Genomic DNA, 26,036 nt, shown 5'->3' on the forward strand with positions numbered 1-26,036 from the left:
TGTTGACGGTGCTTCACGGTGGGAGTTTGTCAGCTTCTCAAGGAAGCAGAGGCCTCGCTGAAACTCAGAACCATCTTGTGAGGAGGACGTCAAGATGGGGGAAACACAGCAAAAATACATCTTCGTCTGGAACAATTCTCACAGAGTATCAACGGAACCACCTCTCAAAATCAGCTCTTCTTAAAAAGTTGCAGTCTGTGTTTGGGAGAAGGCAAAATGTGTGAATAGAAGCTTTGGTTTATATAAAGTCTCCCATTCGCACATATTCAGGTGACTCAGGACTGAATAATTCATCACTTGATCTATTGTCTCAAGCACTTGGGATGACAGTCAAATGGTCTCACATGATCCAAGTCAAAACAACAATCCAGTTTAAACTGCATCTGTTCCATTGGCTTGAGAGCTGTGCTGATGCCAAGGGTCTGAGGACAGAAGACCACGGTGGGGACAGTGCTGTCGTCTCCAGACTCAGCCAGGTCGGTCACCTTAACTGCACAAGAGAGGGCCAGAGGGCACAAATGAATCCACATCAACCTCTAGTCTTCATTTTTACCATCACGGGGGGTGCATCCAATTGACATAATAGCCTTATCTTTAAGAAACACAACATATTATTCACTTAAATATTTATTGAGCATTCATGGTATTTAAGACACTATTCTAGGTGCTGGGACACAAAACTGAACAAAGATAAAAAAATCCCTGCCCCTGTGGAGCTTACATTCTAGTCAGAGACTGGGAGGTGAAGGCAGACACAGTATAGATGTAAGAAAACTAAATACGTAACAGGCAGACCTCAGACATGCTGTGGGCTCGGTTCCAGACCACCACGATAAAGCGAGGATCGCAATGAAGCAAGTCACGTGAATTTTCTGGTTTTAGTGTGTATCAAAGTTATGTCCACACTATACAGTCATCTGTTACGTGTGCAATAGCGTCATGTCTAAAAAAAGTACGTGCCTTAATTTAAAAACTCCTTTATTGCTACAAAATGCTAACCATCATCTGAGCCGTCAGCGAATTGTAATCTCTTTGCTGGTGGAGGGTTTGAATTATTGCGAGAATTATCAAAATGTGACACAGAGTCACACAGTGAGCAAATGCTATAGGAAAAATGGTGCAAGCAGACTTGCTCAACACAGAATCACCACAAACCTTCAATTTGAGAAAAAAAAAAACACTGCATGTGAAGCACAGTAAAATGAGTTAGTCTGTTAGAAGAGCTTTAGGAAAATAATGTAAAGGTAACAAGGTACGTAGGGGCCAGAGGTACAGGTGCAGACACAAATCCAGACAGAGTGGACAGGACGGGTCACAGAGAAGGGGACGTATTCCAAAATGAGGGTCGGGTTTGGCAGAACTAAAAATTCTGCCAGCATTCGTTCAATACCCAAGTTCTGTGCCCACTAATAGAATCTGAATTTCAGAACTGAAAGGCATTTCAAGTGACGTCGAGCAAGGCCAGTTCCAGAAGCCACTGCAGCTGTGCCCCTGTGATTAAACCTTGACACCTGGGCCAAAAAAGTGACTTAAAAAATAACAAGTAAAATTAAAATATGGATGCTTGTGCAGTACAGTACTACTATGTGACAAGCCCTGTTTAAGTACTTAATACACTTTGACTCATTTAAAAAAAAAAAAAGCCCTTTTCTTACAGAAATTGTTACAGAGCGAGAGCAGTGTAAATCCCCCCACCCCCAGGGCTCAGCTTTAACAGCTACTACCCTCCTGCTGTCCTCGCTTCGTCTACCGCTGTCCTTTAGGGACCGCTTAAGGGCAGAGAATTTTGACGCAAACCCTCGCACCCATTCATCTCACCCAGCAGGACCCAGCCCCTGCTCTGAGGGAACAGGTCAGTGAGGAACACCACCACTGCCCTGTCCAGCAGGATCAGCAAGTCCTGAGTGTCATCCAATACCTACTCCATTTTTAGTTCTCCCTGTTTGTCTAAACAGAGACCCCCCACCAAAGCCCATCTTTTCACAATAGGTTTGACCTATCAGGGCCCCGGCGAAGTCCCGCGACACTGGCGTCTCTGCCCCGGGACCTCTTTCCCTAATACCTCGCCCTCCTCTTTTGTCCTCTTTATTCTGAATGCAGCTGACTGGCCTGCCAGCACCACTTACCCCACCGCCATGAGCTGTGGGTTTCCTGCGAACCGTGATTACGTCCAGAGGCTTCAGAGGTTGAGGTTCAATGTTTTTGGGGGGAGACAAGAGACTTTATAGGTGGTTCTGGTTTTTTTTTACAACACATGGGGACACCTAAGCGTCTGACTGTCCCCCTTGTAATGACAGCACTGGCTTCAGCTCATCTACCAAGCCTGATAGGCCCCATCGACCAAGCTCCCCGGCTCTCCACAGCGTCCTTCACACTGGCCCCACAGCAGGCACCACTCTCGTCCCCGTGGTCCTCCAGGCACTCGCCTGCTTACTGAGGTCAGCTTCCAAGACCCCACAAACTGAGGTCAGCTTCCAAGACCCCACAAACTGAGGTCAGCTTCCAAGACCCCACAATGAGGCCTGCACCTGGGGTCAGACACCTTCCGCCTCACTCCTCAGACACTTCCCCGGTGCCATCTGGACCCACAACTGGTCAGACACCAGCCAAAGCCTCATCTCCTTGACTTCTACTCCGAGGCCTTCCTTACCCTTTTCCCATTAAACTTTGGCTCTGCCGAGGGCACCCCCGTCATCAGACACCACTCACTGCCCTCCGTGTTGCAGGCATCCCTCCCTCTCCCCCAGCCCACTGAAGACTGAAGCTTGTCTCTCACCAACACTCGAAAACGGCCTGTCCTAACACGAATGGTCCTTCCAAAACCCTGGCCTCAGTTCCTGGACCTGCCAGCCTTCCGGGCTTCCGTCTGCGCCCCCTGCACCACCCCTGCCCACGGCTGCACCTTCTATGCTACCAACAAGGGCAACTCTGCACAAGCACAGCTTCCAAAGTCCTGCCCCATCACCCCAGCCTCTGACCCCCGTCACCACGTCCTCTGACCCCCACCCCATCTGAACTCTGGCTTGCATGCTCAAGCATTCTAACTCTAACAATTCGTTGGCCCCAAGGACCTATCACTTTTTCACTAACAAATTTAGGACTCATGACAGCTCTACAGAAACTTTGCAAAGGCTAAAATTTCACCCAAAGATGATTAAGCTGCCCGGCCTCAGAGCTGTGAAGAGGCATTGCCGAGAGACGCGGAACCCTCTCAGACATGGAGACACAGCTGTGCTACCGCTTGGGTGGCGCCTTTACCGTTCTGGGGAAAAAATTAGAGGAAAAAGGTTGTGTGGGTGTGCGGCGGCTCTCAACAGTACGAGGGCCACCTCCTCACAACCAGGGACTGGCAGCCATCAAAGCAGGATGTGGAGTTGACACAGAGAATGAAGGAAAGCTGAAAACCAAAGCCAAAACTTCCACAGCTGCAAGCCTGGATTCTCCAGATTCAGAGGTTCCCACGACACGCTCACCGGGGACTGAGGTCTCTGGAGAACACAGAGGCAGGAAAGGCATCTTTTCTTTTAGAAACTAGCTTCGACGATTTGAGACCCGACATTGCAGTCTCCCCCGGAACATTTATAAAAGCCCTTATGTCCAGGGCGACACAAACCCAAAGGATGCGGAAGCTAAAGACGCCAACCAAAACGAACGGGAGGCGACAACCTTATCTCCATTCACGACACAGGACGTGGGATCTCTGGCTGTGTGGTCACCGATGGTTGAAAATCTTACCCATTTTACGTGGGCACAGAAAACCTTCGCAGGAAAAGTACTCTGAGGACTAGAACTCCCTTCAGCTGCTGATTCATGCAACTCTTTCACCATCAAAAAGTAAACCCCAGAAGTCAAAGCAAAGCTCTGAGTGCTCGTGATCATTACTTATTATGTGCATAAAAAACTAAAAATTAGAAAACCCGCAAGCTCTTGAAAATGAGGATTTTTAGAAACGTCATCATTCAGAGACAATGACACTTGAGATGCCCTTAAACCGAATTTTTACCAGCTTCCAGCAGAACTTTTTCAATGCTTCATTTGCTGAGCCAAAAGGTTAATGAAATCATGGCCACAAAACAGGACAGACCCACAACCAAGAAACAGTGAGCCGCTTGCACCGAATTCAACAGAAACTCCTGAAAAGGAGAGATCTTCTCAAACAAGTCTTGGTATCAAATGACAGAGTTCTGCCACCTCTCTAGTCCACCTTCATCCAGTTAACAGAGAAAGCTGAAGAAAACTTGATGCCAGCCCCGAACATGGACGCATGTTTGACCAGACCCAGACAAGCAGCTGCGCGGTTCCTTCTCTTCACTCTAAGACCAGCTTCTGGGCCAGAACAGAAAGTTGTTTCCTAAACTGCTTCATCCAAGGAAAAATAAGAACCAGAGCAGCATACGAAATCGCCGTGACTTCCTGCTTCAAAGATATCACCCAGATTTCTCACAATCAACTTTTAGAAACCCCTGCGTTATTTGAAGGGACTGGAAAATTAACAAAATATGACAGAAAATCAGATACACTGACAACCAGCAAAATGATGTCCCAAAGACATCTCGGGCCAAGAGACCCAAAGCTCACCTCTCCAAATGAAAAGTCAACTGAACAATCAACAATCTGGAGACACGAAGAATTCTAAATTCTACTGCAGTCGAAGCCAGCAAGTTGCCCTGTAAGTCTGACAAGAACAGGCTCCTTCTCCAGGCCTCTTGGTGAGAAAGAAACAAGGGAGGAACAGTTTCGGAGAAGTCTGGCAAGAATCCTGCCGGGGGTTCTTACCCAGCTGGGGATAACGGCCCAGAACCCAAGCGGGGAAATGGCCACATCAGCCAAGCTGTCAGCAGAGCGCTCCTCAAATCACACTCTCCCTGCAGTCCCAAATCTCAGCGTTTCACGAGCCACTTCCTCATGAGAATGAGATGTCCCTCTGGCCCTGCCCAGACTCCTTTCTGCTGAGTGGAGCTGATCCCGAACCTACAACTGCAGTAGAGTCACGGACGATGGCGCTGAGCCTGACCAGTGATTCAAACACACCTGGTCAGAGAGGAAGCCCCGAGAGATGCAAGAACCAGAGGGTCTGCAAGATGAAACCCCCGAAGGTGTCCTGGACCCATCCGTCTGTGTTCGCTTTCTCTCTGGCTGTGTTAATTGCAGACTATTTTAGAGAGGTTGCCATTGTGTGTTTCATTGAAACTGTATTTCGTATTTTGAAATTTTTTAAAGTCAGGAAGAGAGGACATTATGAACATGATAAATCTGACTTAAAATCTTAAAACCTCAGCTGACCACCCCTCCTTCAATAACCCACCAATTCTCAAACAAGCAGGTGTAAGCTTCAGTTTAAAGGAAACTATGTTTACTTATAGAAATTGCTTCTGACTCAAGGGCTGAAACTGGCATTTCTAATATGAAGTATATGGTTAAAGAAGTCTTTTTTAAGCTAAATAGATCATTTCTTTCAATCTGCACTTTATTGCAACATCAGCTTTTGTCTCAACCTCCTGCCCCCAAACCTGCCGCACCCGCATTCCTCCCTCTACCCAGTAAGAGGCAGCGGCAACAGCCTCTCCCAGTGGCTGGGGTCAGAGAGCCTGAAGCCACCCTGCACTCTCAACACTCCTCCAGTGTCCTCAGCACACCCAGTCCCACCTGTTCCCCCTGCCTACTGCTACCATCCTAGACGAAGCCACCCGCATCCCTCACGGGGGTTACCACAATAAACCGCCAGCTGGGCCCTGATCCCCGCTTCCTACTCCATTATCCATGGACGTCAGTATGACCGCGGTCCTTTCAAAACAGAAGTCAGATCATATCATTCCTCTGCTCAAAACCTTCCAAGCACCTACCACCACCTTATCTCATCGGCTGCTTTCTCCCTTAGCCATGGTGCTCTAGGCTCTTGTTTCTGAGACACTGCAGGCACACTTCAGCCTCAGGGCCTTTGCACTTGCTGTTCGCTTTGCCTGGAAGACTGTTCTCTCCTGATATGCACGTGACACATCCTTCAAGTATTTACCCACATACGGCCTCTCAATGTGGCCTGTTTTAAGGCTGCACACTCCCACCTCCCCGGGCAATCTCTCTTCTCTGCGTTATTTCTCGCTCCAGAATTTATCATCTGCCTTTACATTGCTCCTTACTTATTCTGTTTAATGTCTTTTCTTTCTATTAACATGTAAACAACCTGAACGTAGCAACTTTTGCCCATTTTGTTTACTGCTATATCCTCAGTACCTAAAATACTCAAGCGTTTGATGAATGAATGAACAGGCCAAATAGTTGTGAAATTGCTTACAAACCAGGAGGTCCTAGCTCAAAAAAGAATATTAAAGATGAAGCTGTAAGTGCTTTACAAATGATCATCAATGCACACAGAACAAAGCTGCAAGGACTGGTCGTATCAACAGCCAGCTGAATTCTCTTATAAGTGAAACACCCTTTTGCAGAAACCACAGCCTCACAAGTGGTTTCAGACGGGGCTTCGGCCTGCACAAAGCAAAAACAGTTTGTCCAAAGAGCCCTTAACACTTGTATCAAAGCTACAGATGCTCAATACATTTAAATAGTTAACAGTGCTTCAAAAACCATACTGCAGGAGGAAAAAAACATACAAAAATAAAACTGTATAAAGTTCTTCGTTAAAATAGCAGCTTAAATAAATCCTCGGTCAGTACCATACAGAGCCAGAAGTTCTAGACAGAACAGCTTAGGGCTTTTTACATAATTACATGAAAATACTTGAATTAGTCTTCACAGACACTGCTGGAAAAACTGGCCAGTTAAAATCAATAACCCCGTCCTCCAGATGCAGCTTCGTGCAGGCGGGAAAAGTGACTGACGGAAAATTACTGCACAGAATATAGTTCTGGTTCTATTTGCCCTTTTTCATTTTGGCTGTCTTCTCCTTTCTTTTTTTCACATGTTTAGGAATTTTGTTTTTTCTTTTCTCTCTCTGGGCTTCCTTGACCATTTTTTTTCTTTCCTATAAAACAAAAACAAAAAATTTTTAAAAACCTGCAAAATTCATTCATTCAGAGTATTCACATTATTACAAATGAATTTTAAAATGTATGTAAAAAGATAAAAATGAGTGTCACATGGAAAAATTGAGAATGATTATGGTTTTGGTGGTGGAATTTGGGGTGAAAATCGTCTTTAAAATTTCTTAACAGAAATCTGAAGACAGCCCAACAGAAATACCCATGAGGAAACTGTTGTTAAAGGTTTTCACTACTTGTCCTTGCATGTTTCATATTCTCACAGAAATAAAGGTTGAAAAGACAGCAAAATATTTATTTCCAGGAGACAAAGAGAAAGCGCACTAGGGAGTTGGGGAGGTCTCTCAGAAGTCTCAGAACCCACACTTTTTAAGGTTGAAAGAATTAACCTAAAAAGAAAGAATACATTACACAGCAGTTGTGTGTCATTTAATTGGCAGTGTCTCCGATGTCCACGGCTAGGAGGGGAAGAAACAGCCTTAGATTCTGGAAACAGGAGCTGGGCCATAAGTCCCCCTGACATGGCTCTTCAGTATTTCACCACGGAGCAACTCCAGCATCGCTGGTACATCAAGTGAATGGCAGTCACTTAATCAATGGACTGCATTTGGTGCATCCTCTCTCTAGTGCCCAAGGAGCTCCCAGCAGAAGCCCAATCTCTAGACAACGTCACCACTTAGGAACTGAAGCCTGAGCTGGGGGGAGTTACTGATCAGCGTGTTCAGCACCCACCACAATCTAGATACTTGAGTAAAGAGCAACGAGAGAGGTGGTGCCGCCACGTTGTTGAAGGGCAGGGAACCTGAGTTCTCGGCTAACCTTTTTATCAACTTCCAGGTCAGCGGTGGGCTTCTTGGAGCAGGCATGGTCTCCCTGCTCTTCAGAGTCTGTGTCAGGACACTCAGAGCTTCCAGCATCTTCTGAATCAGAGCAAGTCTTTACCTGAGCTTGATTTTCCAGGAGTGCAGGGACCTTCAAAATATCACAGATCCGTGTTATTCTAGAACCATCGGTCATCTACTGTTACTAACTGTGTTAATGCCAGGATTCCGACCGCAGCCTTGCAGGCAGATGGTGAAAAACAACACCCCACACTGGAACATCAAAACTGTGCGATCAGTGTCAGGGAGGAAGCTTGGGGTACCATCCCAGGACGGCTCAAGGACAGACCCCAGTGCAGGAACTGGGGCTTTCCTGGGTGACCTCCAACAACAGGCCCGTTCTGCCTCCTTCAGTAAATCTGGAGGACTGAGCTGGGATCTGGGAAGACGTGAAATACAGCTAGAAGTGAAAAATGAAGCTACTCAGATAACTTCACAGCTGCTTTCCTATGAATCAAATTTCAAGTAACACTTGTTCATCCAATCAAGAGGGAAGACAATATTTAAAGAAGAGAAATATTCATTTTTCCTGAGGTTTACCACTTTTGAAAGGAGCAAGAAGCATTTTTTTTTAAACATGAGGTTTTCTAAGAAAGAAATAAACCTTTAAAAGGCAACTGTACAAAAAGGTTTTCTAGCCAGCTGCAACAGAATCCTCCTGCTCTGGAATTTCGAGCACAACTCCCCTGTCATACCCAGAAATCCATGAAGTCCTAGAATTCTCCTAATCCACTTCTTCCCATAAAAAAGACACAGTCATTTTTCAAAATGTAAACTGTGATCCTTCATATCCAAGCCTTTGATTAAGACATTAAAAGAACTAAGAAATAAGGAGCCGGCTTTGTTAATGCTTAAATTAGAATCAAGCCCTGTTGCTCTAAAGCGTCAAGCAAAACAAGGTGGTTGTAAGAAAAAAAGCACTCCAGGAAATCACCATGAGACTCCGCAACTCGGGAGGCTGCCCCTCAGCCTGCACACTGGGATGAGAGCAGACCCCACTGCTGGTTTAAGCCGGTTGTAAAAGCATCAAGAAGCACGTGGTCATGGTTACTAACTACACAAACGAAGGTGAGGACACAGACAAAAAGGATCAATGCCTCAGCTGCAACAACAGAACGATTCAGAGGCCGAGTGAAAAATAAACGCTGCATTTCCATATTTCAGTCTCCTGGTTAAAAAGGACGAACATGAAAAGGTCATTTCCGAAAATGCCCTTGGACTTTTGAAAGTATTTATACCAGTAATACTGTACCACTGTTAATTTAATTCTAATAATACTTTACATTAAACTTCACACCCTTTAAAAGAGCTTTACGTAAATGAACAGCAACGCATTGTCTCCATACCTTCTGAACTCCTGACAAATCTTTCTTTAATCCCGTGACAGTCTGGTACAGAATCTTGTAACCAAAAAGGAAAAAAAAAAACAAGAATCAACATAAAACTAAACACTGAAATCCACTGCAGTATTAAGGAAGAACTGTGGGCTAAATGATACCTGGTGTGATTATCAAAAGGTGCCTGAGATTTATCTCCCAGGAACACAGAAGTTCATAGCACAGGCGTGAGTCTCACCCACCAAGCACACTAAGGTGCCAGCAAACTGCGGTCCACGGGCCAAACCTGACCTGCCGCCCAATGGTCTTTACAGATAAACAACTGCAATCAATTTGATGATAGAAAACTCTACGTTTGTAAGGGGAGGGTGTAGCTCAGTGATAGAGCGCATGCTTAGCATGCACAAGGTCCTGGCTTCAATCCCCAGTACCTCCACTAAAATAAATAAGTAAACAGATCAATAAACAAAAGCTAAATTACCCCCCGCCCCGCGAAAGAGAAGAAAACTCTAACTTTGAATCTCAACTAAATGAAGTGTTTTCTCCTCCCTCGAACAACTCTATTCTTCTCTTGTGAGTAGACCTGTATCACAAAAAGCTGTATTCAGTTATTATTAAAGTTTTTAATTTCATCAAAAATTGGGGGGAAACTTTTTCTCCTACATAATAGCTCCAATTTTGCTTCTTTGCCTGCAAAAGCCTAAAATATTTACTATCTGGCCCTTCAGCAGAATAAAATTTTCTAGACCCTGACAGGTAGATGTTAATAGATTTGGTATAATAACCATTTATAGCCTAGACTTCTATATAAATCTTCCTTTTTCTGCAACTATAGTTTGTTGGACTTACTCAAGTGTGTCATTTCCTTTCATAAATACGAACGGATTTCCTTTACAACCAATGTGCATAGAGCAGGTGCTAACGCAAAGGGAATCAGCCATCTCATAGGTTAGGGGCCAACATGTAAGACCGCAGGCTGGGGACGGGAGCTCCTTGGTACACTCGCCGGCTGAGGACAAGCCAAGCTACTCACGTTGTCTTGCTGGGCGTTCATGGCCATGTCCTCTTCCTTCAGTTTCATCATTATGTCCATATCCCTCTCGTAATTTTTCACTTCATTCAAGGTTCTTGGAATATAAGCTCGCTTAAACACCTAACGGACACAGAGGAAGAGTAAAGTGGAGACTTACTCACACGCACTCGGCTTCCTCCCCTGTCAAGTCACAGAGGAACCTATCGCCACCCTCCACCACGCAGGCTCGCAGCTAGGCCGTCTGCACACACTGTGCTGTGAGTGCTGTGCGTGTGCCCGTATCATTTGTCCCTAACAGTAAAACCTGACACGACCTACGGTTACCCTTAGAGTAACACTCTCTCCCCGGTCAGCATCCCAGAAAGCCATTCTAAGCGGGAGACAGCAGCTGCCCTCAGCAAGCACCACCTGGCCGTGCCTAACCCAGAGACGTGTTCTTGCCTGGTCTACCCTGTGCTACAGAGAAAAAAGGCTCAGAACTGCTGGTAAGTATAGGGTTCCTTATAGTACCATCACACCAACAGCTGTGAGAATTTAAAAATCCAAAAAAATAAAAGCCAGAGGTTGAGTCAAGATGGCAGAAGAGAGACTCCCAGCTCGCCCTCTCCCACAAATACACCAAGAATTACATCTACAAACCCACAGAATCGCACAGAACACCTACTGAACTCTGCCAGAGTGTCTCTCGTTTTGAAATACAGGAGGATTCTCACAAAATTCGATGAACAACAAGTTAATACTGTACAGCACAGGGAACCATATTTAATACCTTGTAGTAAACTTAAAATGGTGAAAAAGAACATGAAAACGAACATATGTGTGTTCCTATATGACTGAAGTATTATATGTACACCAGAAACTGACACATTGTAAACTGACTAGACTTCACTAAAAAGGTTTAAAAATTTTTTAAACGCCAACTATGAATCACCTTCGCAAAAAATATACTCACTCCAAAGATTTAAAAAAGGAAAACAAACTTCCTTTTTAGCGAATATAAACACTTAAAATCTACAATGGCACTGGACCCAATAATCAGCTCATTTCAAAGCTCACACCAGCTAACTGACACAGGCTTTTCCTTCTTGAACCATATCCTCCAACAGGTTCTGTAAACATGCTCTCCACACAGGACAGCGGCCTAACGGGTCGCCGAGCGGAAGGAGGTAACGGGACATAAATTCTACAACTTGGCTCAGCTGAGTTACGTCTCAAGGGAACATCACCATCATTTAAAAAACTTCTTTTCTGTGAAAATCAAGCTCATGCCCCTGCGGTACTAAAAAAAAGGCCCCAAGACACAAGTGTTTCCTAAGGCTGTTAACAAACCATGAATCTCACCTCTTCATCCACGTGGTCTTGGCTGGACCTTTCTTCCCTGGTCCTTTGAGATGCTATTTCCATGGCCTTGGAAAGAAAACAAAGACCACTTTCCTTTACATTATTGCACAACAATGTTCTTAATGCCATGGAACTGTACCCTTGAAAATGGTTAAAAAGGTAAATTTTATGCTTCGAGTATTTTACCACAATTTTTAAAATTCTATGATTCAGAAAGGCCTCTGAGAAATAAGGGAAAGGAATTAATGACCAAAAGCTAACAGGTTTCCTACTAAACATTCACAAATTTGATAGTCTGTGTCTCTTGCTTGATGATTAAAGTCAAGAAACCTGGCTTTCCTTTTGGCTTTTTGCTACACTTTGACTCCCCATCTGTGAAATCAGAAGGAAAAGGTGTCCGGAAGCTGCCACAATGAACACAAGTTACGCTGAGCCATGAGTCCCTCAGAAGCGCCACGTAACTTTGATTACTGTGTTTTCTGTTCCTCGCCCTCCTCGCCCCGCCTCACCTTGGAGAGGTAGGCGTCCAGGTTCTCGTGCGTAATTGATGGATCTGTGACAAATTCAAAGAGCTCCCGTACAGTCATCACAGCAACACCGTGCTTCAGAAAGAAATCTGTCAGAAGGAAAACAGTGATAGCCTCACGAGGGCAAAGGTTGTTGTTCCAAACCCTTTAGAGGGAAACAAAGAGGTAAAATGCACCATCGCCCAGCAAACGGTGGGTATCACTGCATCAGACCATTTAGTGCCAAGATCTTCTATCAACAGCTTAACTGAGTTCACAACCAAATAGGCACGCAAGCTGGAGGAAGTCCGAGTGTCCACTCACCATTGACATTGGCGCAGTCCTTCCTCAAGAACTCCAAGGCATGTGGGTGGTCGTGCTCCACGGACTGAGAGACGTCAATGATGTACACGCCTCCGCCCTGGTACCTGTGGGCAGGTGCACAGGGGCTGTGAAGCAGCAGCGAGGCACACGTTTCCACTACGCTGCTGCCAGGGCCAGGCACGCAGGGCAAGGGGAGACCACTGCTTGCCTATATTTCGTGTTTTAAAAATTCTATTTTAGGGGGGAGGGTATAGCTCAGCAGTAGAATGCATGCTTAGAATGTATGAGGTCCTGGGCTCAATCCCCAGCACCTCCATTAAAATAAATAAATAAACAAACCTAATTACCTCCCCCAACCAAAAAAAAAAAGCCTAAAAAATTCTATTTTAAAAGCAAGGGAAACAAATAACTAATAAAATGAATGAGTTCCCTAGGGAAAAGAGCCACTTGGACTAACAAAAGATGAAGACTGAGAACATTTCCAAAGTCCTTTAACTCTGTTAATGATTAGAGTGGTCACTTCTGTGACTAAGGTCACCAAAGGCAGGGAACGCATCTTCTACCGTGACACTGTGGACGCCAACTATGAAACTAGAGAATTGAGCATGACGTCTTGGATTTTTCTCAAGGACACGAAATGACGTGCGGGACAGCACACTCACAGCATGTTAAATTCACTGAGGTCCGCGTGCACGAGCCGGGCGTCCTGATACATCCTCCGCATGCACTCGATGACCTGCACGTACAGCTCCCGGGCCTTGGATTCTGATAACTGCACGTTTTTCAAGAGTGGCGCTGGCCTTGAACAAAAATAAAACAAACAGCTAAGATAATAAACTGCTCCAGACCAAGTTCTCCTGCTCGACACCCCACTGACACCCACACTTCTCTTCCACAGCTCATCAACAGTTTGGTTCCCTACAGAGATACTATTCTCAAAACTGTCCATAAGCAGGTGCTCTCCCAGCTTACTGTATAAAACATTCCTCCACAACCAGATGAGCTTCGTTACTCCAATGCATTTTGAGCCTTAAAAAGGTAGAATACGTGAATAACTCTATGCACTAACACAGTCGGGAAGATTCATAAAAAATATCCCAAGATGAAAGCTCTTTAAATGGGAAATCCTCATGTATTGGAAAATTCAAAGCACTTAAAATACAATTCTGAGCATGTAACTACTAGGTCTTCCACATACTCACATGTCATCTTTACCAATGAACCCCATGACAAGAACATGGCTTCTCAGCAGGATAGGCTCTGGGCACGGGATCTCTGCGGTGTTTAGCCTATGACATAAAAACAGATAAAGGGACATGAGAAAAGCTGAAGCAAGCCATCTGACACAAGTAACCTAAAACAACCCACAGCAGCCACAGTGCCCAAGACCAACGCTGCTCGTAGGGAACAGCTCTGGGGCCTCTCACCTGGACTCGCTCAGCCCATCCACTCTAAGACACCAGTGATTTGAAGTGTCCCCATTATGCGCCACCAAGAATGACACAGCACTGGCAGCTCAGACATGACCTCCCATGGGCTCTGACACCCAACTCAAGCCCAGAGACATTAAACTGCGGGAAAAGGGCCCCTCGGGGCTGATGAAACACGGCAGATGCGTCTGCGGTTCTCCTCTGAGCTGGTCAGCGTGAGCAGTGATTAATAGAAAGTGGATTCACAGCCAACAGCTAACAGAGCACGAGAACACTTCAGAAGGACTCTCAAAACAAGTACTTTGCTTAACAATACTAAAATAGCCAACGTATGTCACCTGTGTACAGCACATCAAAAGTTAAAAGGTATTTGAAAGAAAGAAAAAAAGAACCTTCAAATTCAAAACTTCAAATGAGGAAACCTAATCTCAGGTGCCTTTACTTGATACAAAGGTGCCAATGCAAACAGAGAACATATAAATGTGTCCAAAATTGGACTAAAGAGAAGAAAACTGTGATAGTGAGGTTAGGACCTAACAAAATTGTCTAAAAACTCCAAAACCTATTAAAAAAAGACGCATCAGTCCCACCGCCTGATGGTGTCACCGCTCTACTCCTTATCACCCTCAATTCTAGATCTTTTCACCTGGCCCCCAGGGCGCTTCACCTGACCCAGCCGTGCAGAGCAAATGGGAATGGTGGCGACACGCTTCCGCAATGGGTTCACAGAACAGAGAAGAGGAGGTAGTTCCTGTTCCCCAGAAATGTGCTGCTTCTGCTTCCCTCAGCAGATCAGGGACTGAACAGCCCTGCCCGGTCCCTGTCTTTGGACAGAACCAGCCTGGGCTGTGGTGGGAGGAAAGCGCCGAGGCCGATGTGCAGGCAGAGCACAGACAGACAGACAGACAGACACACACACACACACACACAGAGTCACCTGATTAAGTTCCTCATTTCTTTTTCTGCCCACGTTTTCACCATCTTCCTGGGGTTGCCTTTACAGTAGCCATGACGAAATCTTGAACCAGAAAAGTGTTTACTTCCATCATTCCATTATTCTAGTTTTTATTTTTTAAGATACAGAAATTAAGCCAACTGGGAGCGGGGGTGGAAGTCTGAGCTCACCTGAATTCCCCGCTCACATACTTGTCCCGGTCTTTAAACACCAAGATGGAAGTTTTATAAATTTTGATTGCTCTGCTCTCTCCATCTGGTGTGCTAGCATGGTACACATTGGCCTATTTTAAGTCAAAAACAAAGAAAATTAAGTTGTACTAACCACAAACAGTATTTTACTTTTTCAATCTATTTGATTCTATCTTCAAAAGTTAAAAAAAAAATCAAGTGAACTGAAATAATATGCATCAGGAACACCCTCATCTTCTGAATACATGAGTTAAAATACAAAACATCACACCAAAATACAGTAAATATACTTCCAATTTACACACACAGTAAAATTCAAGTTAAATACATGTGAGATGTGTTTTCAAACATTCCTGCAACTCAAAGCATGTGGGAAATATTTGAAGACATTCTTACATCTCCTGACTTATACATTGCATTTTACTGAGAATGCTTCTCACAGAATGAGTTGCTAATTCATTGAAAAACAGCAGGCCTGTCTTCTCTGTAGCCATACATAAAGGAAAAATGAGAAAGACATTTGCTGGCTAATGCAAATTGGCCCATAATCCCCTGCCCCATCAGTAACCATGTGAGCACCTCAGCTTACTGCTGGGCACGGCTGGCTGGGCTCAGCGACCCAGGGTAGTGACAGCGGTGGGGCGGCACAGTTACGTGCACAACTTCCCACCCGGCCATGGGTGCTAATAAAGTCGTTTTTAAGAAACACTGATTTAAGTACCCTGACTTGTATATGGGTTTTTTTCCCCTCTTTTCTTTTCAAAGGCACAGTTTATTTACTAAGTGCCTTAGCTTCAGTCGGTACCTGAAATAAGAAAACTAACATGAACACACTCAGGCATCCAAAGAGTAAACTCACTTCTTTCCCTGTGCTGATGCAGCCGTTGATCTCTGATATGACGCCTCTCGTCAACATCTTGAACAGGATCATCCGCGTCCTGGGATCCAGCACCTACAAGGAAGTGCAAAACACAGAAAGTCTGGAAAGGGAATACCAAGTGTTTCTTACTGGAGCATTTGACAAGAAACTGTTCTGTGTGGTCCTGGTCGACTACAGGTGTTTTTATTCATTCCCACTTCTAGCAAATAAATGTGGGTGAATTTTAGTGAGTAAATGTGAGGTGAAGACCAAAAGACCCAAAGAGACGAGAGAGCAGCAAGTTCACTCAGTCGTGGAAACCAAAGGCTGCCAAATCCAAGGGAAGCAGAAATTGACTCTAGACCAACATTACCCAATAGAAATGCAACGCAAATGAGAGGAAATTTTGTATTTTCCAGTCATCATTAAAGGAAGTAAAAAGAAACAGGTGAAATTTACCTTAATTTATTCTAATAAATCTAAAACACTATCATTTCAACGTGGAATCAATATGAAAAGTTATCAGGGAGAGATTTAACATTCTGTTTTTCACACGAAATCTTCAAAATCCGGTGTGGATAATTTCTAGCACCTCGCAAGTGAGACTGGCCGCATTTCACATGCACAGTGGCCACAGCTTCGGATACACAGCTTTAAAGGAGGGGCCAGCATCCTGTAGTTAGCGAGTCAAATCAGCCACAGGCACTCCTGCAAGCTAAAGATGGTTTTTACATTTCAAATTATTGGGGGCAAAAAAAAAAGAATTGTGACCCACAACAGCTAAAGTATTTATTACATAGCCTTTTAGAGAGAGTTCACAGACGCCTGCTGGAGATGAGCAAGTCAAGGAAAGGATCTCCTTCTAAGTCAGAGTAGTCGATCTTGAGTAAAAAGGACCCTCAAATCCTCTAACAAACAGAAGGCCATGAATTGAAGGCCTGTTCCTGTTCACACCTGAAACCAACAAGGCCAAGCATTTACACGCAGTTCCCAGGGCCAGGGCGAGGGGCTCCCCAAGGTGCGGGAGCACCCCCAGCTCCAGGCAGTGAGACTGGGGAAAGAGGCCAGAACTAATCAGACCTTAGGGCCTCTCCTTCAGTGAGGTGGCAGCGGTGACACCAGAAACCAAAGGTTAATGGAAACAAAACCACCCTGGAAGACTGTAAGATCAAAAGCAAACTACAGGGCCTCACAGTCTTTAAGGCATTAGCTTGCTGTGGCTCCCTTTGCCTGGCAAGGGAATAAAGCTGTTCTTTTCTAATTCTCCCAAACAAACAAATAAAAGCAAACTACAACCACTGCAACTAGAGAAGGATGAAAGGAAAGTGAGTAAAGATGCAGTAATCGCCAACTCCTCCTCTACCGCCCAGGTAGACAGGGGGCTAGTACCACCGGCTGAGCGGGACTCTGCATAGAGACCCGAGCGTCTGCAAAACCGCAGGCAGCCGGCTTAGGGGTGAAGGAAGAACATTCCAAAATGGCTTAAAAGCAAAATAGGAGAGATGGGATAAGCAAAACCACTTAAACCGTCTTTTTAAAATATGTATGTGTAAGACTTAAGATATATGTTCTCACCCAAAATTAAATTCAAAAGAGAAAGAGAAAGGATTTCCTGCCTGAGAGATTTCAGGGTCTTTGAAAATGAAAGCTGCCTCATCTCTCTGAGCTGGACTGTGCTTTGTTTTCAATCACAAAAGACATCACACAAATAAATAAATTAGAGGACACTGACAGTGCAGACCCCAGACCTGTTCCTGCCTGAGTGAAGTTGGCATTCTTCGTTGGCACAAGGGGGCTGGAGCTCAGGTTGGGTGTTACTCCCTGGGACTGAGGTGGATGGAAGGGGTGCATGTGTCTTAAACAAAGGTCTACAGGGCAAAGAGGTTACGTGTTTGTGCGTGTTGTGTATGGATGGGGAAGGGTGGCGGGCAGCGGTAGCAAAGTTCTGACTCATTTTATCACTTTCTTCACATCAAAAATCTGGGCCAGTCCTAATATCCAATCACAACCTTCTACATGTGAGAAAGTCAGGGGCTGATTTTCCCCATTTTGGAATGAAGAATAAGACAAACATAACTTCAGCGGGAAGGGTATAGCTCAGTGGTAGAGTGCATGCTTAGCATGCATAGGGTACTGGGTTCAATCCCCAGGACTGCTATTAAAAAATAAATAAATAAACATAATCACATCGGCTCTCAAAAAAAAAGAGTAACTTCTAAACCAAAAAAGGGATTCTAGCTGAAAATTTGAAGGCACTCTCTGTCTGTCTGTCACTCTCAGACACACACATGCACTTTGTGGCAGAAACCTGACTCACCTCATAGGAAAGCTCACAAAGTTCCCGCAGACCTTGATTAAGACAAAAGAAAAGATTCCTGGTCTTATAGTCAATTCTGCTTCCCCCTAGAAGATGAAAGCATTGCATGCTGGTTTCACAGGGACACAGCAGGAGGCGGGGCATGAGTCTAATTTACCTACTAATAGCCCTATTAAAAATAAAGCAAAACGCAGATCTCTAAACTCAAAACCATAAGAAGGAGCAATTTTACAGAGGACTCATTCTAGGTGACATCAGCATTAAGCAAGAAGGATGAAAGCAAATTACAAGTCAGAGTAGAAATGCTACTTTAAAACAAGAGCCTGCCACACAGTTAAGCATACCTGCTCCACAGTTGCTCTGTCCGCCTTATCTTTGATACGATACCTAAGCAGAACCAAAAAAGCACAGGTGACATTCAAAATTCAAAGAAGCCAAAATAAAACGTTTCTAAATGTACATATCATTCCACGAAATTCCTAAGCAGGTAGTTTCTCTAATAACACATTTCATGACCTCACTGTAGTTTCATCACTCCACGAAACTTCCTTCACTTCCCCTTAATGAGCAATTCTGTCTCCTAGGGCAAAAGGAGCTTATCTGCAGTAGGGAAAAAACAAAATTCCCTCCGCATTTCTGAAGCATTAAATAAATGGAGCAGTGGGGTAAAGTGAACCGTGCTGCGAAAAAGAAAACTCCAAATCTGCTGATACTGTCCTTTGACCTTTAATGATTCTATGAGCACAGAAGTAAAGTCATTTATAAAGCTTGCTCCTCGGAGTCCTTTCCTACAGAGACACAAGATTTTATCATTTCAAGACAGTTACTGCGTTTTGCATTACACCCAGACTCTGATCACTTCGGCTCACACACTGATTCAGTTAGCACAATAATCTAAACTGACCCAGACACGAACACAGACAAAATCAGACAGACACTTCAACAAAACAACAGACAGCATTGCTCAAAAAGCTGGTATCTCCTGGGCACGGCAATAAATCAGAAGAAAAACCAGTTTTTAAGTTCAGTTCTAACCCTACTAGCTCTATGACCCCAGTGTCATTTTCTGTGATATATTGTTAATGCCTTAGAGCTATTAGCAATAGGTTAGCCAGATCTTGAGAACAGAAGTGTAAATGGAAACTTTCTCAGTTATATCACTGTTTACTTTTAAATCTGCCCTTGAATTTTTAAAAATACTTCATGGAAGGGAACAATTCTTAATAAACTCTAGAACTGGAACATTTTTACACTCTAACATTATAAACTGACATCTAAGAACACTGGGAGCACATTCGTGAATTTCACAAGACTATAGTTTTAGCACAGATTTCTTAAGAAAACTCACTTAATATTTTCAACCTACAAAGGCATAGGATATCCTCATTTAAACTTAAAAAAAAAAGGAATTGGTTTAGGTATCCAGAGGAATATTGTCTGCAAAAGAATTATGACTAAGATGATACTTAATTTGTCTAGAATTAGTTCCTACCAGCCATGTTTTATCTTATTTATTTTTATATTATTGAAATGTTACTTACATATCTGCTTCCTTTTGTCTAGACTTTTCGGTGACTTTGTTTATGACAGAATCAGTAACATTTAGTTTATCTAAAAAATACAAAAAAGTCCACAATGTAAACAACATGTAAGACAAAAAGACAGCAGTTACTGAATAGGGTATTTCTCTTTTCCTTCTCTATTTTCGAAACACTTTATTAAACATAGTATATATTTTAGTAATAAAAAAAGTTTTATGTTTTAAGGGCAAGTGCTAAGTTGAGCTTCCTTAATTACAAGTGGTGTCACTTTCATCACTACAGCTGTCATTTCTTTTTTTTCTTTTTAATTATATTTTTTATTGAAGTGTCGCTGATTTACAATGTTAGTTTCAGGTGTGCAGCAAAGCGATTCAGTTACTCACATACATACATACATTATACATATTTAGATTCTTCTCCATTACAGCTCATTACAAGAAATTGAATATAGTTCCCTGCGCTACACAGTAGGTTACAGCTGTTATTTCTGAGCCACATAAACCTGTCCAGAAATCCTTTGAAAATATTTACCTGCATATGCTGAATTTCAGACAATTGTTAATACTTTGTACAACCAGCATAGATAATATAACTACCTGAATTACAAGCGCTTTGTGTTTTTTTTTTTCTGAATTACAAGTTGAATTCTAAAAACTTCCGTTGCATTTCAAATTACAGGTCCGGGACAGGAAGTGACAGGATATGAGACGCTGTGCAAGCTTTATTAACAGTGTCCACGAGAGAAAGAGGGCCCTGCATTTTCAAGTGGTGTTCGCATTCACATTCGGATTCCTTGCATTCCACAGCTCACTGAACGATGAATGCAACACACAGTTTCTAGTAAAACGAAATGTAGTCCTATTCAATATTCTAGTATTTTCAACACTCTCCTACGAGATAATCCTACTACAAATATAGACAACGGGTGTCAGTAATTTCATATTTCCACAACAGGAGAGAAAAGAGAACTAAAAGGGTGTAGGCTAAAGTCTTTCTTCGAAGCCATGTTTTTAAATTACTAAGTTTTAATTTTCTCTAAACATTATTACTTAGTAGCACTGTGTGTGTTCATTGCTTGATCCAATAAAATTTTCTAACACTTTGTGGTTTTTGAAGAATTTCATCATAACCCAGCAACGAACTGTATCTTATAAACTCACCTAGATTAATTTTATTCTCAAATTTCCGTAAGACCTTGTCTGCTGGAGTAGACATTTTGGCTGAATTGCAGTTGGAAGTCTGTCGATTTGCCTGGAAGAAATGAGTTCCAGAGACTAAGGCTCTAGTTACAATTACAAGCCTAAGGTCCCCCACATTTCTTTCCTTAGTTCACAGTTCATTATTAAAGCATCAATACTTACGGAAGTACCCTAAGGGAAGGTAAGAATCAATCAGGTTTGCCCAAGAAATGTTTTTAAAGGACAAAGTTACTGACTAAGAGTCTGCATTTTTGTTTTTGCTTTTAACCCCTCTACAAAGTATTCCTCATTATTGTAAATAACAAATTAAAATTAAATACATTTTCCTAATTTGACTGCTTTATAGATTTAAAATTTGAGAATGTTCATTTACTGCCAAAGTATATAATAAAGAGCTATGACCAACAGTAAACTGGTTCTAAGGATTTCACTTTGGGCCTAGCGTCTCAAGAGCAGGAAAGGTAAGTACAAGGCTCAGCCCTTAGACAGTGCAATGCACAAACTGAAACGATGGCAAAAAAAGAGAGGGGAGATGGTATCTAGGACCTACAGACAGAAGGTCAGAGGCCAAAAGGGCCTGTGACAACGGCCTACTCAAGCCTGTTATCTGCGCATGGACTTGAGGGCCCAGTTGTCTCTTGTTTGCAGAGATCTTACAATTTTCTTCTATTAAATATAACTTAAAATACATTTTAAATTACAATAATACATGTTCACAGTAGAAACCACAGGTAAAAATTTAATTACCTAGAAGTCCAGCACCCAAAGATGAACAGTTAACATGTAAGGACATATACCTTTTTTGCCCCAGCTTTATTAAAAGAAATTCCAGTCTGTGTTGCTCAAAGTCTCACCAATGAATCAGTGGTAGGGTTACCAAAACAAGGCCACGGGTAAGTGTGAAATTTCTTCAGTTATTTCAAGAATAGGAAATTGGACTTACATACGTTATCGATTCTAGTCCATGATGTAGTTGTCTGAATCTGCAAAGCAGTCAAAGAAATATTGTTGGTTTTTTCCCCCTCCCTGTCTTTACGTTCAGGAAGATGCATCACGTGAATCCCATGACTCCTCACACTTAATACTTCCAGTCTGGGAAGCAGGCTCTACATGGCTTGGTAACTTGTGCCTGCACTTAGTGGAAGACGGCAGATCACAGACATTTCTCCACATTAAGCCCTCCGCTGCAACCTATTTTCTGGCTACATAATAGCCCACTGCGTGTAAACTTAATCAAGGCGGTTTCCAGCATCCCTCTGCTAGAAACAACACGGGGAATCCCTAACTCTTGTAACTCAGTCTTCGGACACACTTAGAACTGCTGAGTCAAAGCACTTATTTTATATGGTTTTACAGCTTTTATCATGTACCAGTGTATCCTCCAAATAATCGTACCTATTTATTAACTTGACCATCAATTACATGATGTGTTTTTGTCAGTTCATAGCTGAAAAAAAGGCATCTCTACATATTTAATCTGCTTTTCTTTAATTACTAATTAAACTGAACTTTTTCTGTTTCTTAACCATTTATAGTCAACTGCCTATTTGTCTTTCCACAGGCAGATTTTTAGGCTCATTATCTTACGACAATTTAAATGACTTTTTAAATTTATGGATCATGGAAAGCATCTACATCATAATCAGAAATATAGGAAGGAGGAAGAATGAAAATCAACTAAGGCTGGGGCTACCACAGTAAAGGTGTTTAAAAAAAAACAAAACTTATTTTGAAGGAAAAACAAATAAAGAAAACATAATAATTAAAAAAAAAAAAACCCACAAAGGCTGGGGCTACAGGACAATATAACCTGCTGAAAATCTTCCAGTTACTCAATTCCAGAACCACAAAAAAGTCCTTTTGAAAAAGAAGACATAAACGAATAACACAAAGACGTATAAAATCATTTATAAAATACCTGCGGATTCCCTGCTCCGTGACACCTGGTGAGTCTTCCAGCTCCAACATCCCAGTCCCAATCATCGTCGGCGTCATAATCCTCCTCCTCCTCCTCTTCTATCTCACCTTCAATCAAATGCTCATTCACATTGTTTTGAAAGTCTTCAAACAGAACATCATCTTCCTTTTTGGTTGTCTTCAAGTCAATGTTTTCACTAGAAATAACAGTGTTTCAGCATGTTTACACAAAAACTGGACTCAGATATGCATTTATTTATGATACAAGAGACTAAATCTATACCAATAAATCTGAAAGTTTCCATTATGACATCTCCCAATAAACTCAAACTGAGTACCAAGCTCTCCTGTTTTTCAGAGTTCTGTTCCAGTTGTTTTGCTCGTTCTCCAGGCCCACTAAACAAGAAGTAAATCAGATTGTTAAATCCACTTGTCTTAATAAAGTTAGAATTTATATTGTTGTCTCCTCTGCTCAATGAACTGACTCTGATCAGGACACCAGACCTGACCTCCAGGAAAACCATTCACAGAGCTGCTTTAAGAGAGGAAGGGGGAAAAAAAGCTTTCTGACAAAACGTGGGAATAAGTCTAAAGCCGTATTTCGAGCCTTAACCTCGAACTCAGTATCACTTTACAACAAAAGGAGCTGTATCAAGACTCATGTTACACAGAACTCTTCCCCTCACCGTGTTCACGAAAGGAAAAGGATGATAGGTGGGAAGCACCACAAATGAGAGAAGGCAGCTGGATATAATTAAACAGGAGAAGTGGGGGCTGTCAAACCCAGGGAACTGGCCCAGAAAAGGGAGCACAACAGGGTCTTTTTCTACCACATGAGAATTCAGACCAGTGTTACTGCATCTTCATTTTTCAAGAGAAGCCAGACTGTATTTTTGTGTAAAACGTCTCACTTTACTGGTATATTCAACTTTAACAAAACACTGTGCATAACAAACAGACATGCAGGTCAGATTCAACAGAGGTAGTCCTGCCAGTTTTGACCTCTCAGGTAGAGAGAAAACAAGTACAGAAACCACATAAAACATACGATGATGTGTATTGCCAGTTTAAAAACAGCCAGACAGGAGTTTAAGTAAATGCTGATTATCAATCCTGACCTATTAATTAGCCATGGCTTAGAGGGTTCCAAATCTCTATAAATATCATTAAACCTCTGCTGTTTACTAGGATTTCATAAACACAATCCATAAATTGATCCTTTAATTGTCAATAACCTAGGTGGCAGGTCACACCTTCACTTGCACCAGGGCAACCACGGCCGGACAAGTCCTTGTTGTGGGAGGTTGCCTTGTGCCTTGTAGGATGTTCAGAAGCATCTCTGGCCCCTGCCTACCAGATGCCACTAAGGCACCACCACCCTCAGTTGTGGCAAACAAAAATGTCCCCAGAGTCCCCGAAGTGGGCAAAATTCACTGGTTGATCCTCAATATATCCAGTGCATACTCATTACCGTTAACTATTCACCAGCCACACTGGCTGTTTCTTCTTCCCATTTAACTTAGTCCCTTAGAGCCTTCTATATGCTCACCTGAAAACACAGATCCACAACGCCCTACTCATTTCTCTGGCTAAATCCTACGTATCTGTCCAGTACTAACTTACAATCACTTGCTCAGGGAATTCTTCCTTATTCTTCACTCATTTCTCCTTTGTACTATGTAGCCAAATTTAATACAAATAATTTTTCTAATTATTTTAAATGTTTTCCCTGCGAGAGTGCAAGTTCTGTGTCATTCTGGGTAGTATCTACCAATGTATTGCGCCCAACTAACACTATATCTGACACACAGCAAGCGATCAACCTATGTTTATTGGAAAAAACCCCAACTGATTAATAAAATTTAATGTAATGAAACCTTACCGTAAACATAAAGTAAAAAACATTTTCTTGGAATTCTAAAATAAACTGTTTCATTTTGCTTTCAAGTAGGAGTGACCCATAATTCCTTTTGCCTCCAACCCCACATCTAATCTACTGCTAATCCCTGTCACTGCTACCTACAAAGCATCCCTACGATCTTATCTCCCATCATCTTTGAACTGAATTACCTTAATACTTTTGAACTGCACCCACTAAAACCACTCCCTCCATAGCAGAATGATTCCTTTAAATCATACATCAGATGATGTCACTGCCCTGTTAAAAACCCCCACAATGGGTTTCTGGAAGACCTAGAATAATGTCTCAAGTCGTTACCATCACTTGTAAGGCTCAACACGCTCTTACTAACTCTTCTTCTCGACTGCCTCCAAGGTGATCTGGGCACAATGGCTTCTAGATCTTCCTTTTACAGCCAAGAGGGATCTCACTGCAGGGACTTTGTACTTGCTGTTCCCTCTCCTGAACTGCTGTTCCCTCTGCTCTTCCTGAAGTTGGCTCCTTCCCTGACCATTAAGTCACTACTTACGTCTATCAAATGATTTTACCCTGTCTGCATCGTATATAAATCATCTGTTTCTTTTTTAAAAATATCTCTATGTACTTAAATGTCTGCCCTCCCTCCCAAGTAGAAGGTAAAAACGGCAGCAGGGGCTCAGTTTGCCTTGTTCATCTCTATCTCCAGCGCCGAGGACAGAAACAGGCACACAGTAGGTGCTCAGATATTTCTTGAACGCTGAATGAATGCTAAAGCTCAAAAACCTGTTTCCCAGTCGCTCTCTCCAATTCTGCCTCTCAGTCATGCTAAGCAACCGGTGACAAGCGGCTCTCACTGACTCTGCGGTCAACTGGAGGGAAAGGCCCGGCTGGGATGAAGAAAGCAGCAACAGAATGTGAAGAGAGCCCCCGAGTGATGAATTACAAGTGTCACCTCCCAAGGCGCGGCGGCGGAGCTGAGAGCACAACCCCCAAAGCGTCGGTGTACTCACGGCCGCCTACCTGTCGGAGGAGTCGGCGTCGTCAAACTGCCCCGGGACCACCCGACTCATCAGCAGCCGCCGGTAGTCCATGACGCAGGCGCGCAGAGCCTCAGCGCCACCGGGGGCCGCTCGCCCTGCGCTGGGGCGGGAACGGCACAGAGACGGTTCCACCCGCCGATCCAACGGCCTCTCCGCGGATGCCCGCTCGCAAACCGCTCAGAAGTCCTTCCGCCCAGAGCGCGAGCCACGTGCAGCGAGGGATCTCCACCCCCGTCACCCGGGCCCTCCCTGACCGGAAGCCTCGCCCTGATCGGAAGCGGCGCTCTCACC

The 26,036-nt window shown here is 43.4% G+C and overlaps 1 protein-coding gene across 2 annotated transcripts; it reads right to left on the reverse strand.

Moving 5' to 3' along the window:
• Positions 1-5,335: 5,335 nt before the first annotated feature.
• RIOK1 (RIO kinase 1) lies at positions 5,336-25,988 on the reverse strand. Of its 2 annotated transcripts, XM_006198654.4 has the most exons (17): positions 25,726-25,988; positions 22,828-23,023; positions 20,871-20,961; positions 19,711-19,780; positions 18,514-18,556; positions 15,853-15,945; positions 14,973-15,085; positions 14,785-14,865; positions 13,620-13,706; positions 13,080-13,217; positions 12,418-12,521; positions 12,097-12,203; positions 11,588-11,653; positions 10,247-10,366; positions 9,223-9,276; positions 7,815-7,967; positions 5,336-6,979 (listed from the first exon to the last, which is right to left on the reverse strand). In XM_006198654.4, exons 1-17 carry the CDS (start codon positions 25,794-25,796, stop codon positions 6,869-6,871), a joined length of 1,698 nt encoding a protein of 565 aa, XP_006198716.1. In that variant the 5' UTR covers positions 25,797-25,988; the 3' UTR covers positions 5,336-6,868. The 2 variants fall into 2 exon arrangements, with proteins under 2 accessions (XP_006198716.1, XP_072801816.1); XM_072945715.1 differs by lacking the exons at positions 22,828-23,023; positions 25,726-25,988 and adding an exon at positions 21,853-21,887.
• Between the last annotated feature and the right edge of the window lie 48 nt (positions 25,989-26,036).

The sequence above is a fragment of the Vicugna pacos genome, chromosome 20 (genome assembly GCF_048564905.1).
Source record: "Vicugna pacos chromosome 20, VicPac4, whole genome shotgun sequence".
Lineage (NCBI taxonomy): Eukaryota > Metazoa > Chordata > Mammalia > Artiodactyla > Camelidae > Vicugna > Vicugna pacos.

What these genes read in the sequence shown, in the direction of transcription:
- RIOK1 (XM_006198654.4), bottom strand. Translation starts at nt 25,796, where the DNA reads ATGGACTACCGGCGGCTGCTGATGAGTCGGGTGGTCCCGGGGCAGTTT. An exon ending in TATGTGAGCGGGGAATTCAG is followed by an intron (nt 14,866 to 14,972) that starts GTGAGCTCAGAC and finishes TTCTGGTTCAAG; the next exon opens with ATTTCGTCATGGCTACTGTA. An exon ending in GAAATGAGGAACTTAATCAG is followed by an intron (nt 13,707 to 14,784) that starts GTGACTCTGTGT and finishes TTTATGTCATAG; the next exon opens with GCTAAACACCGCAGAGATCC.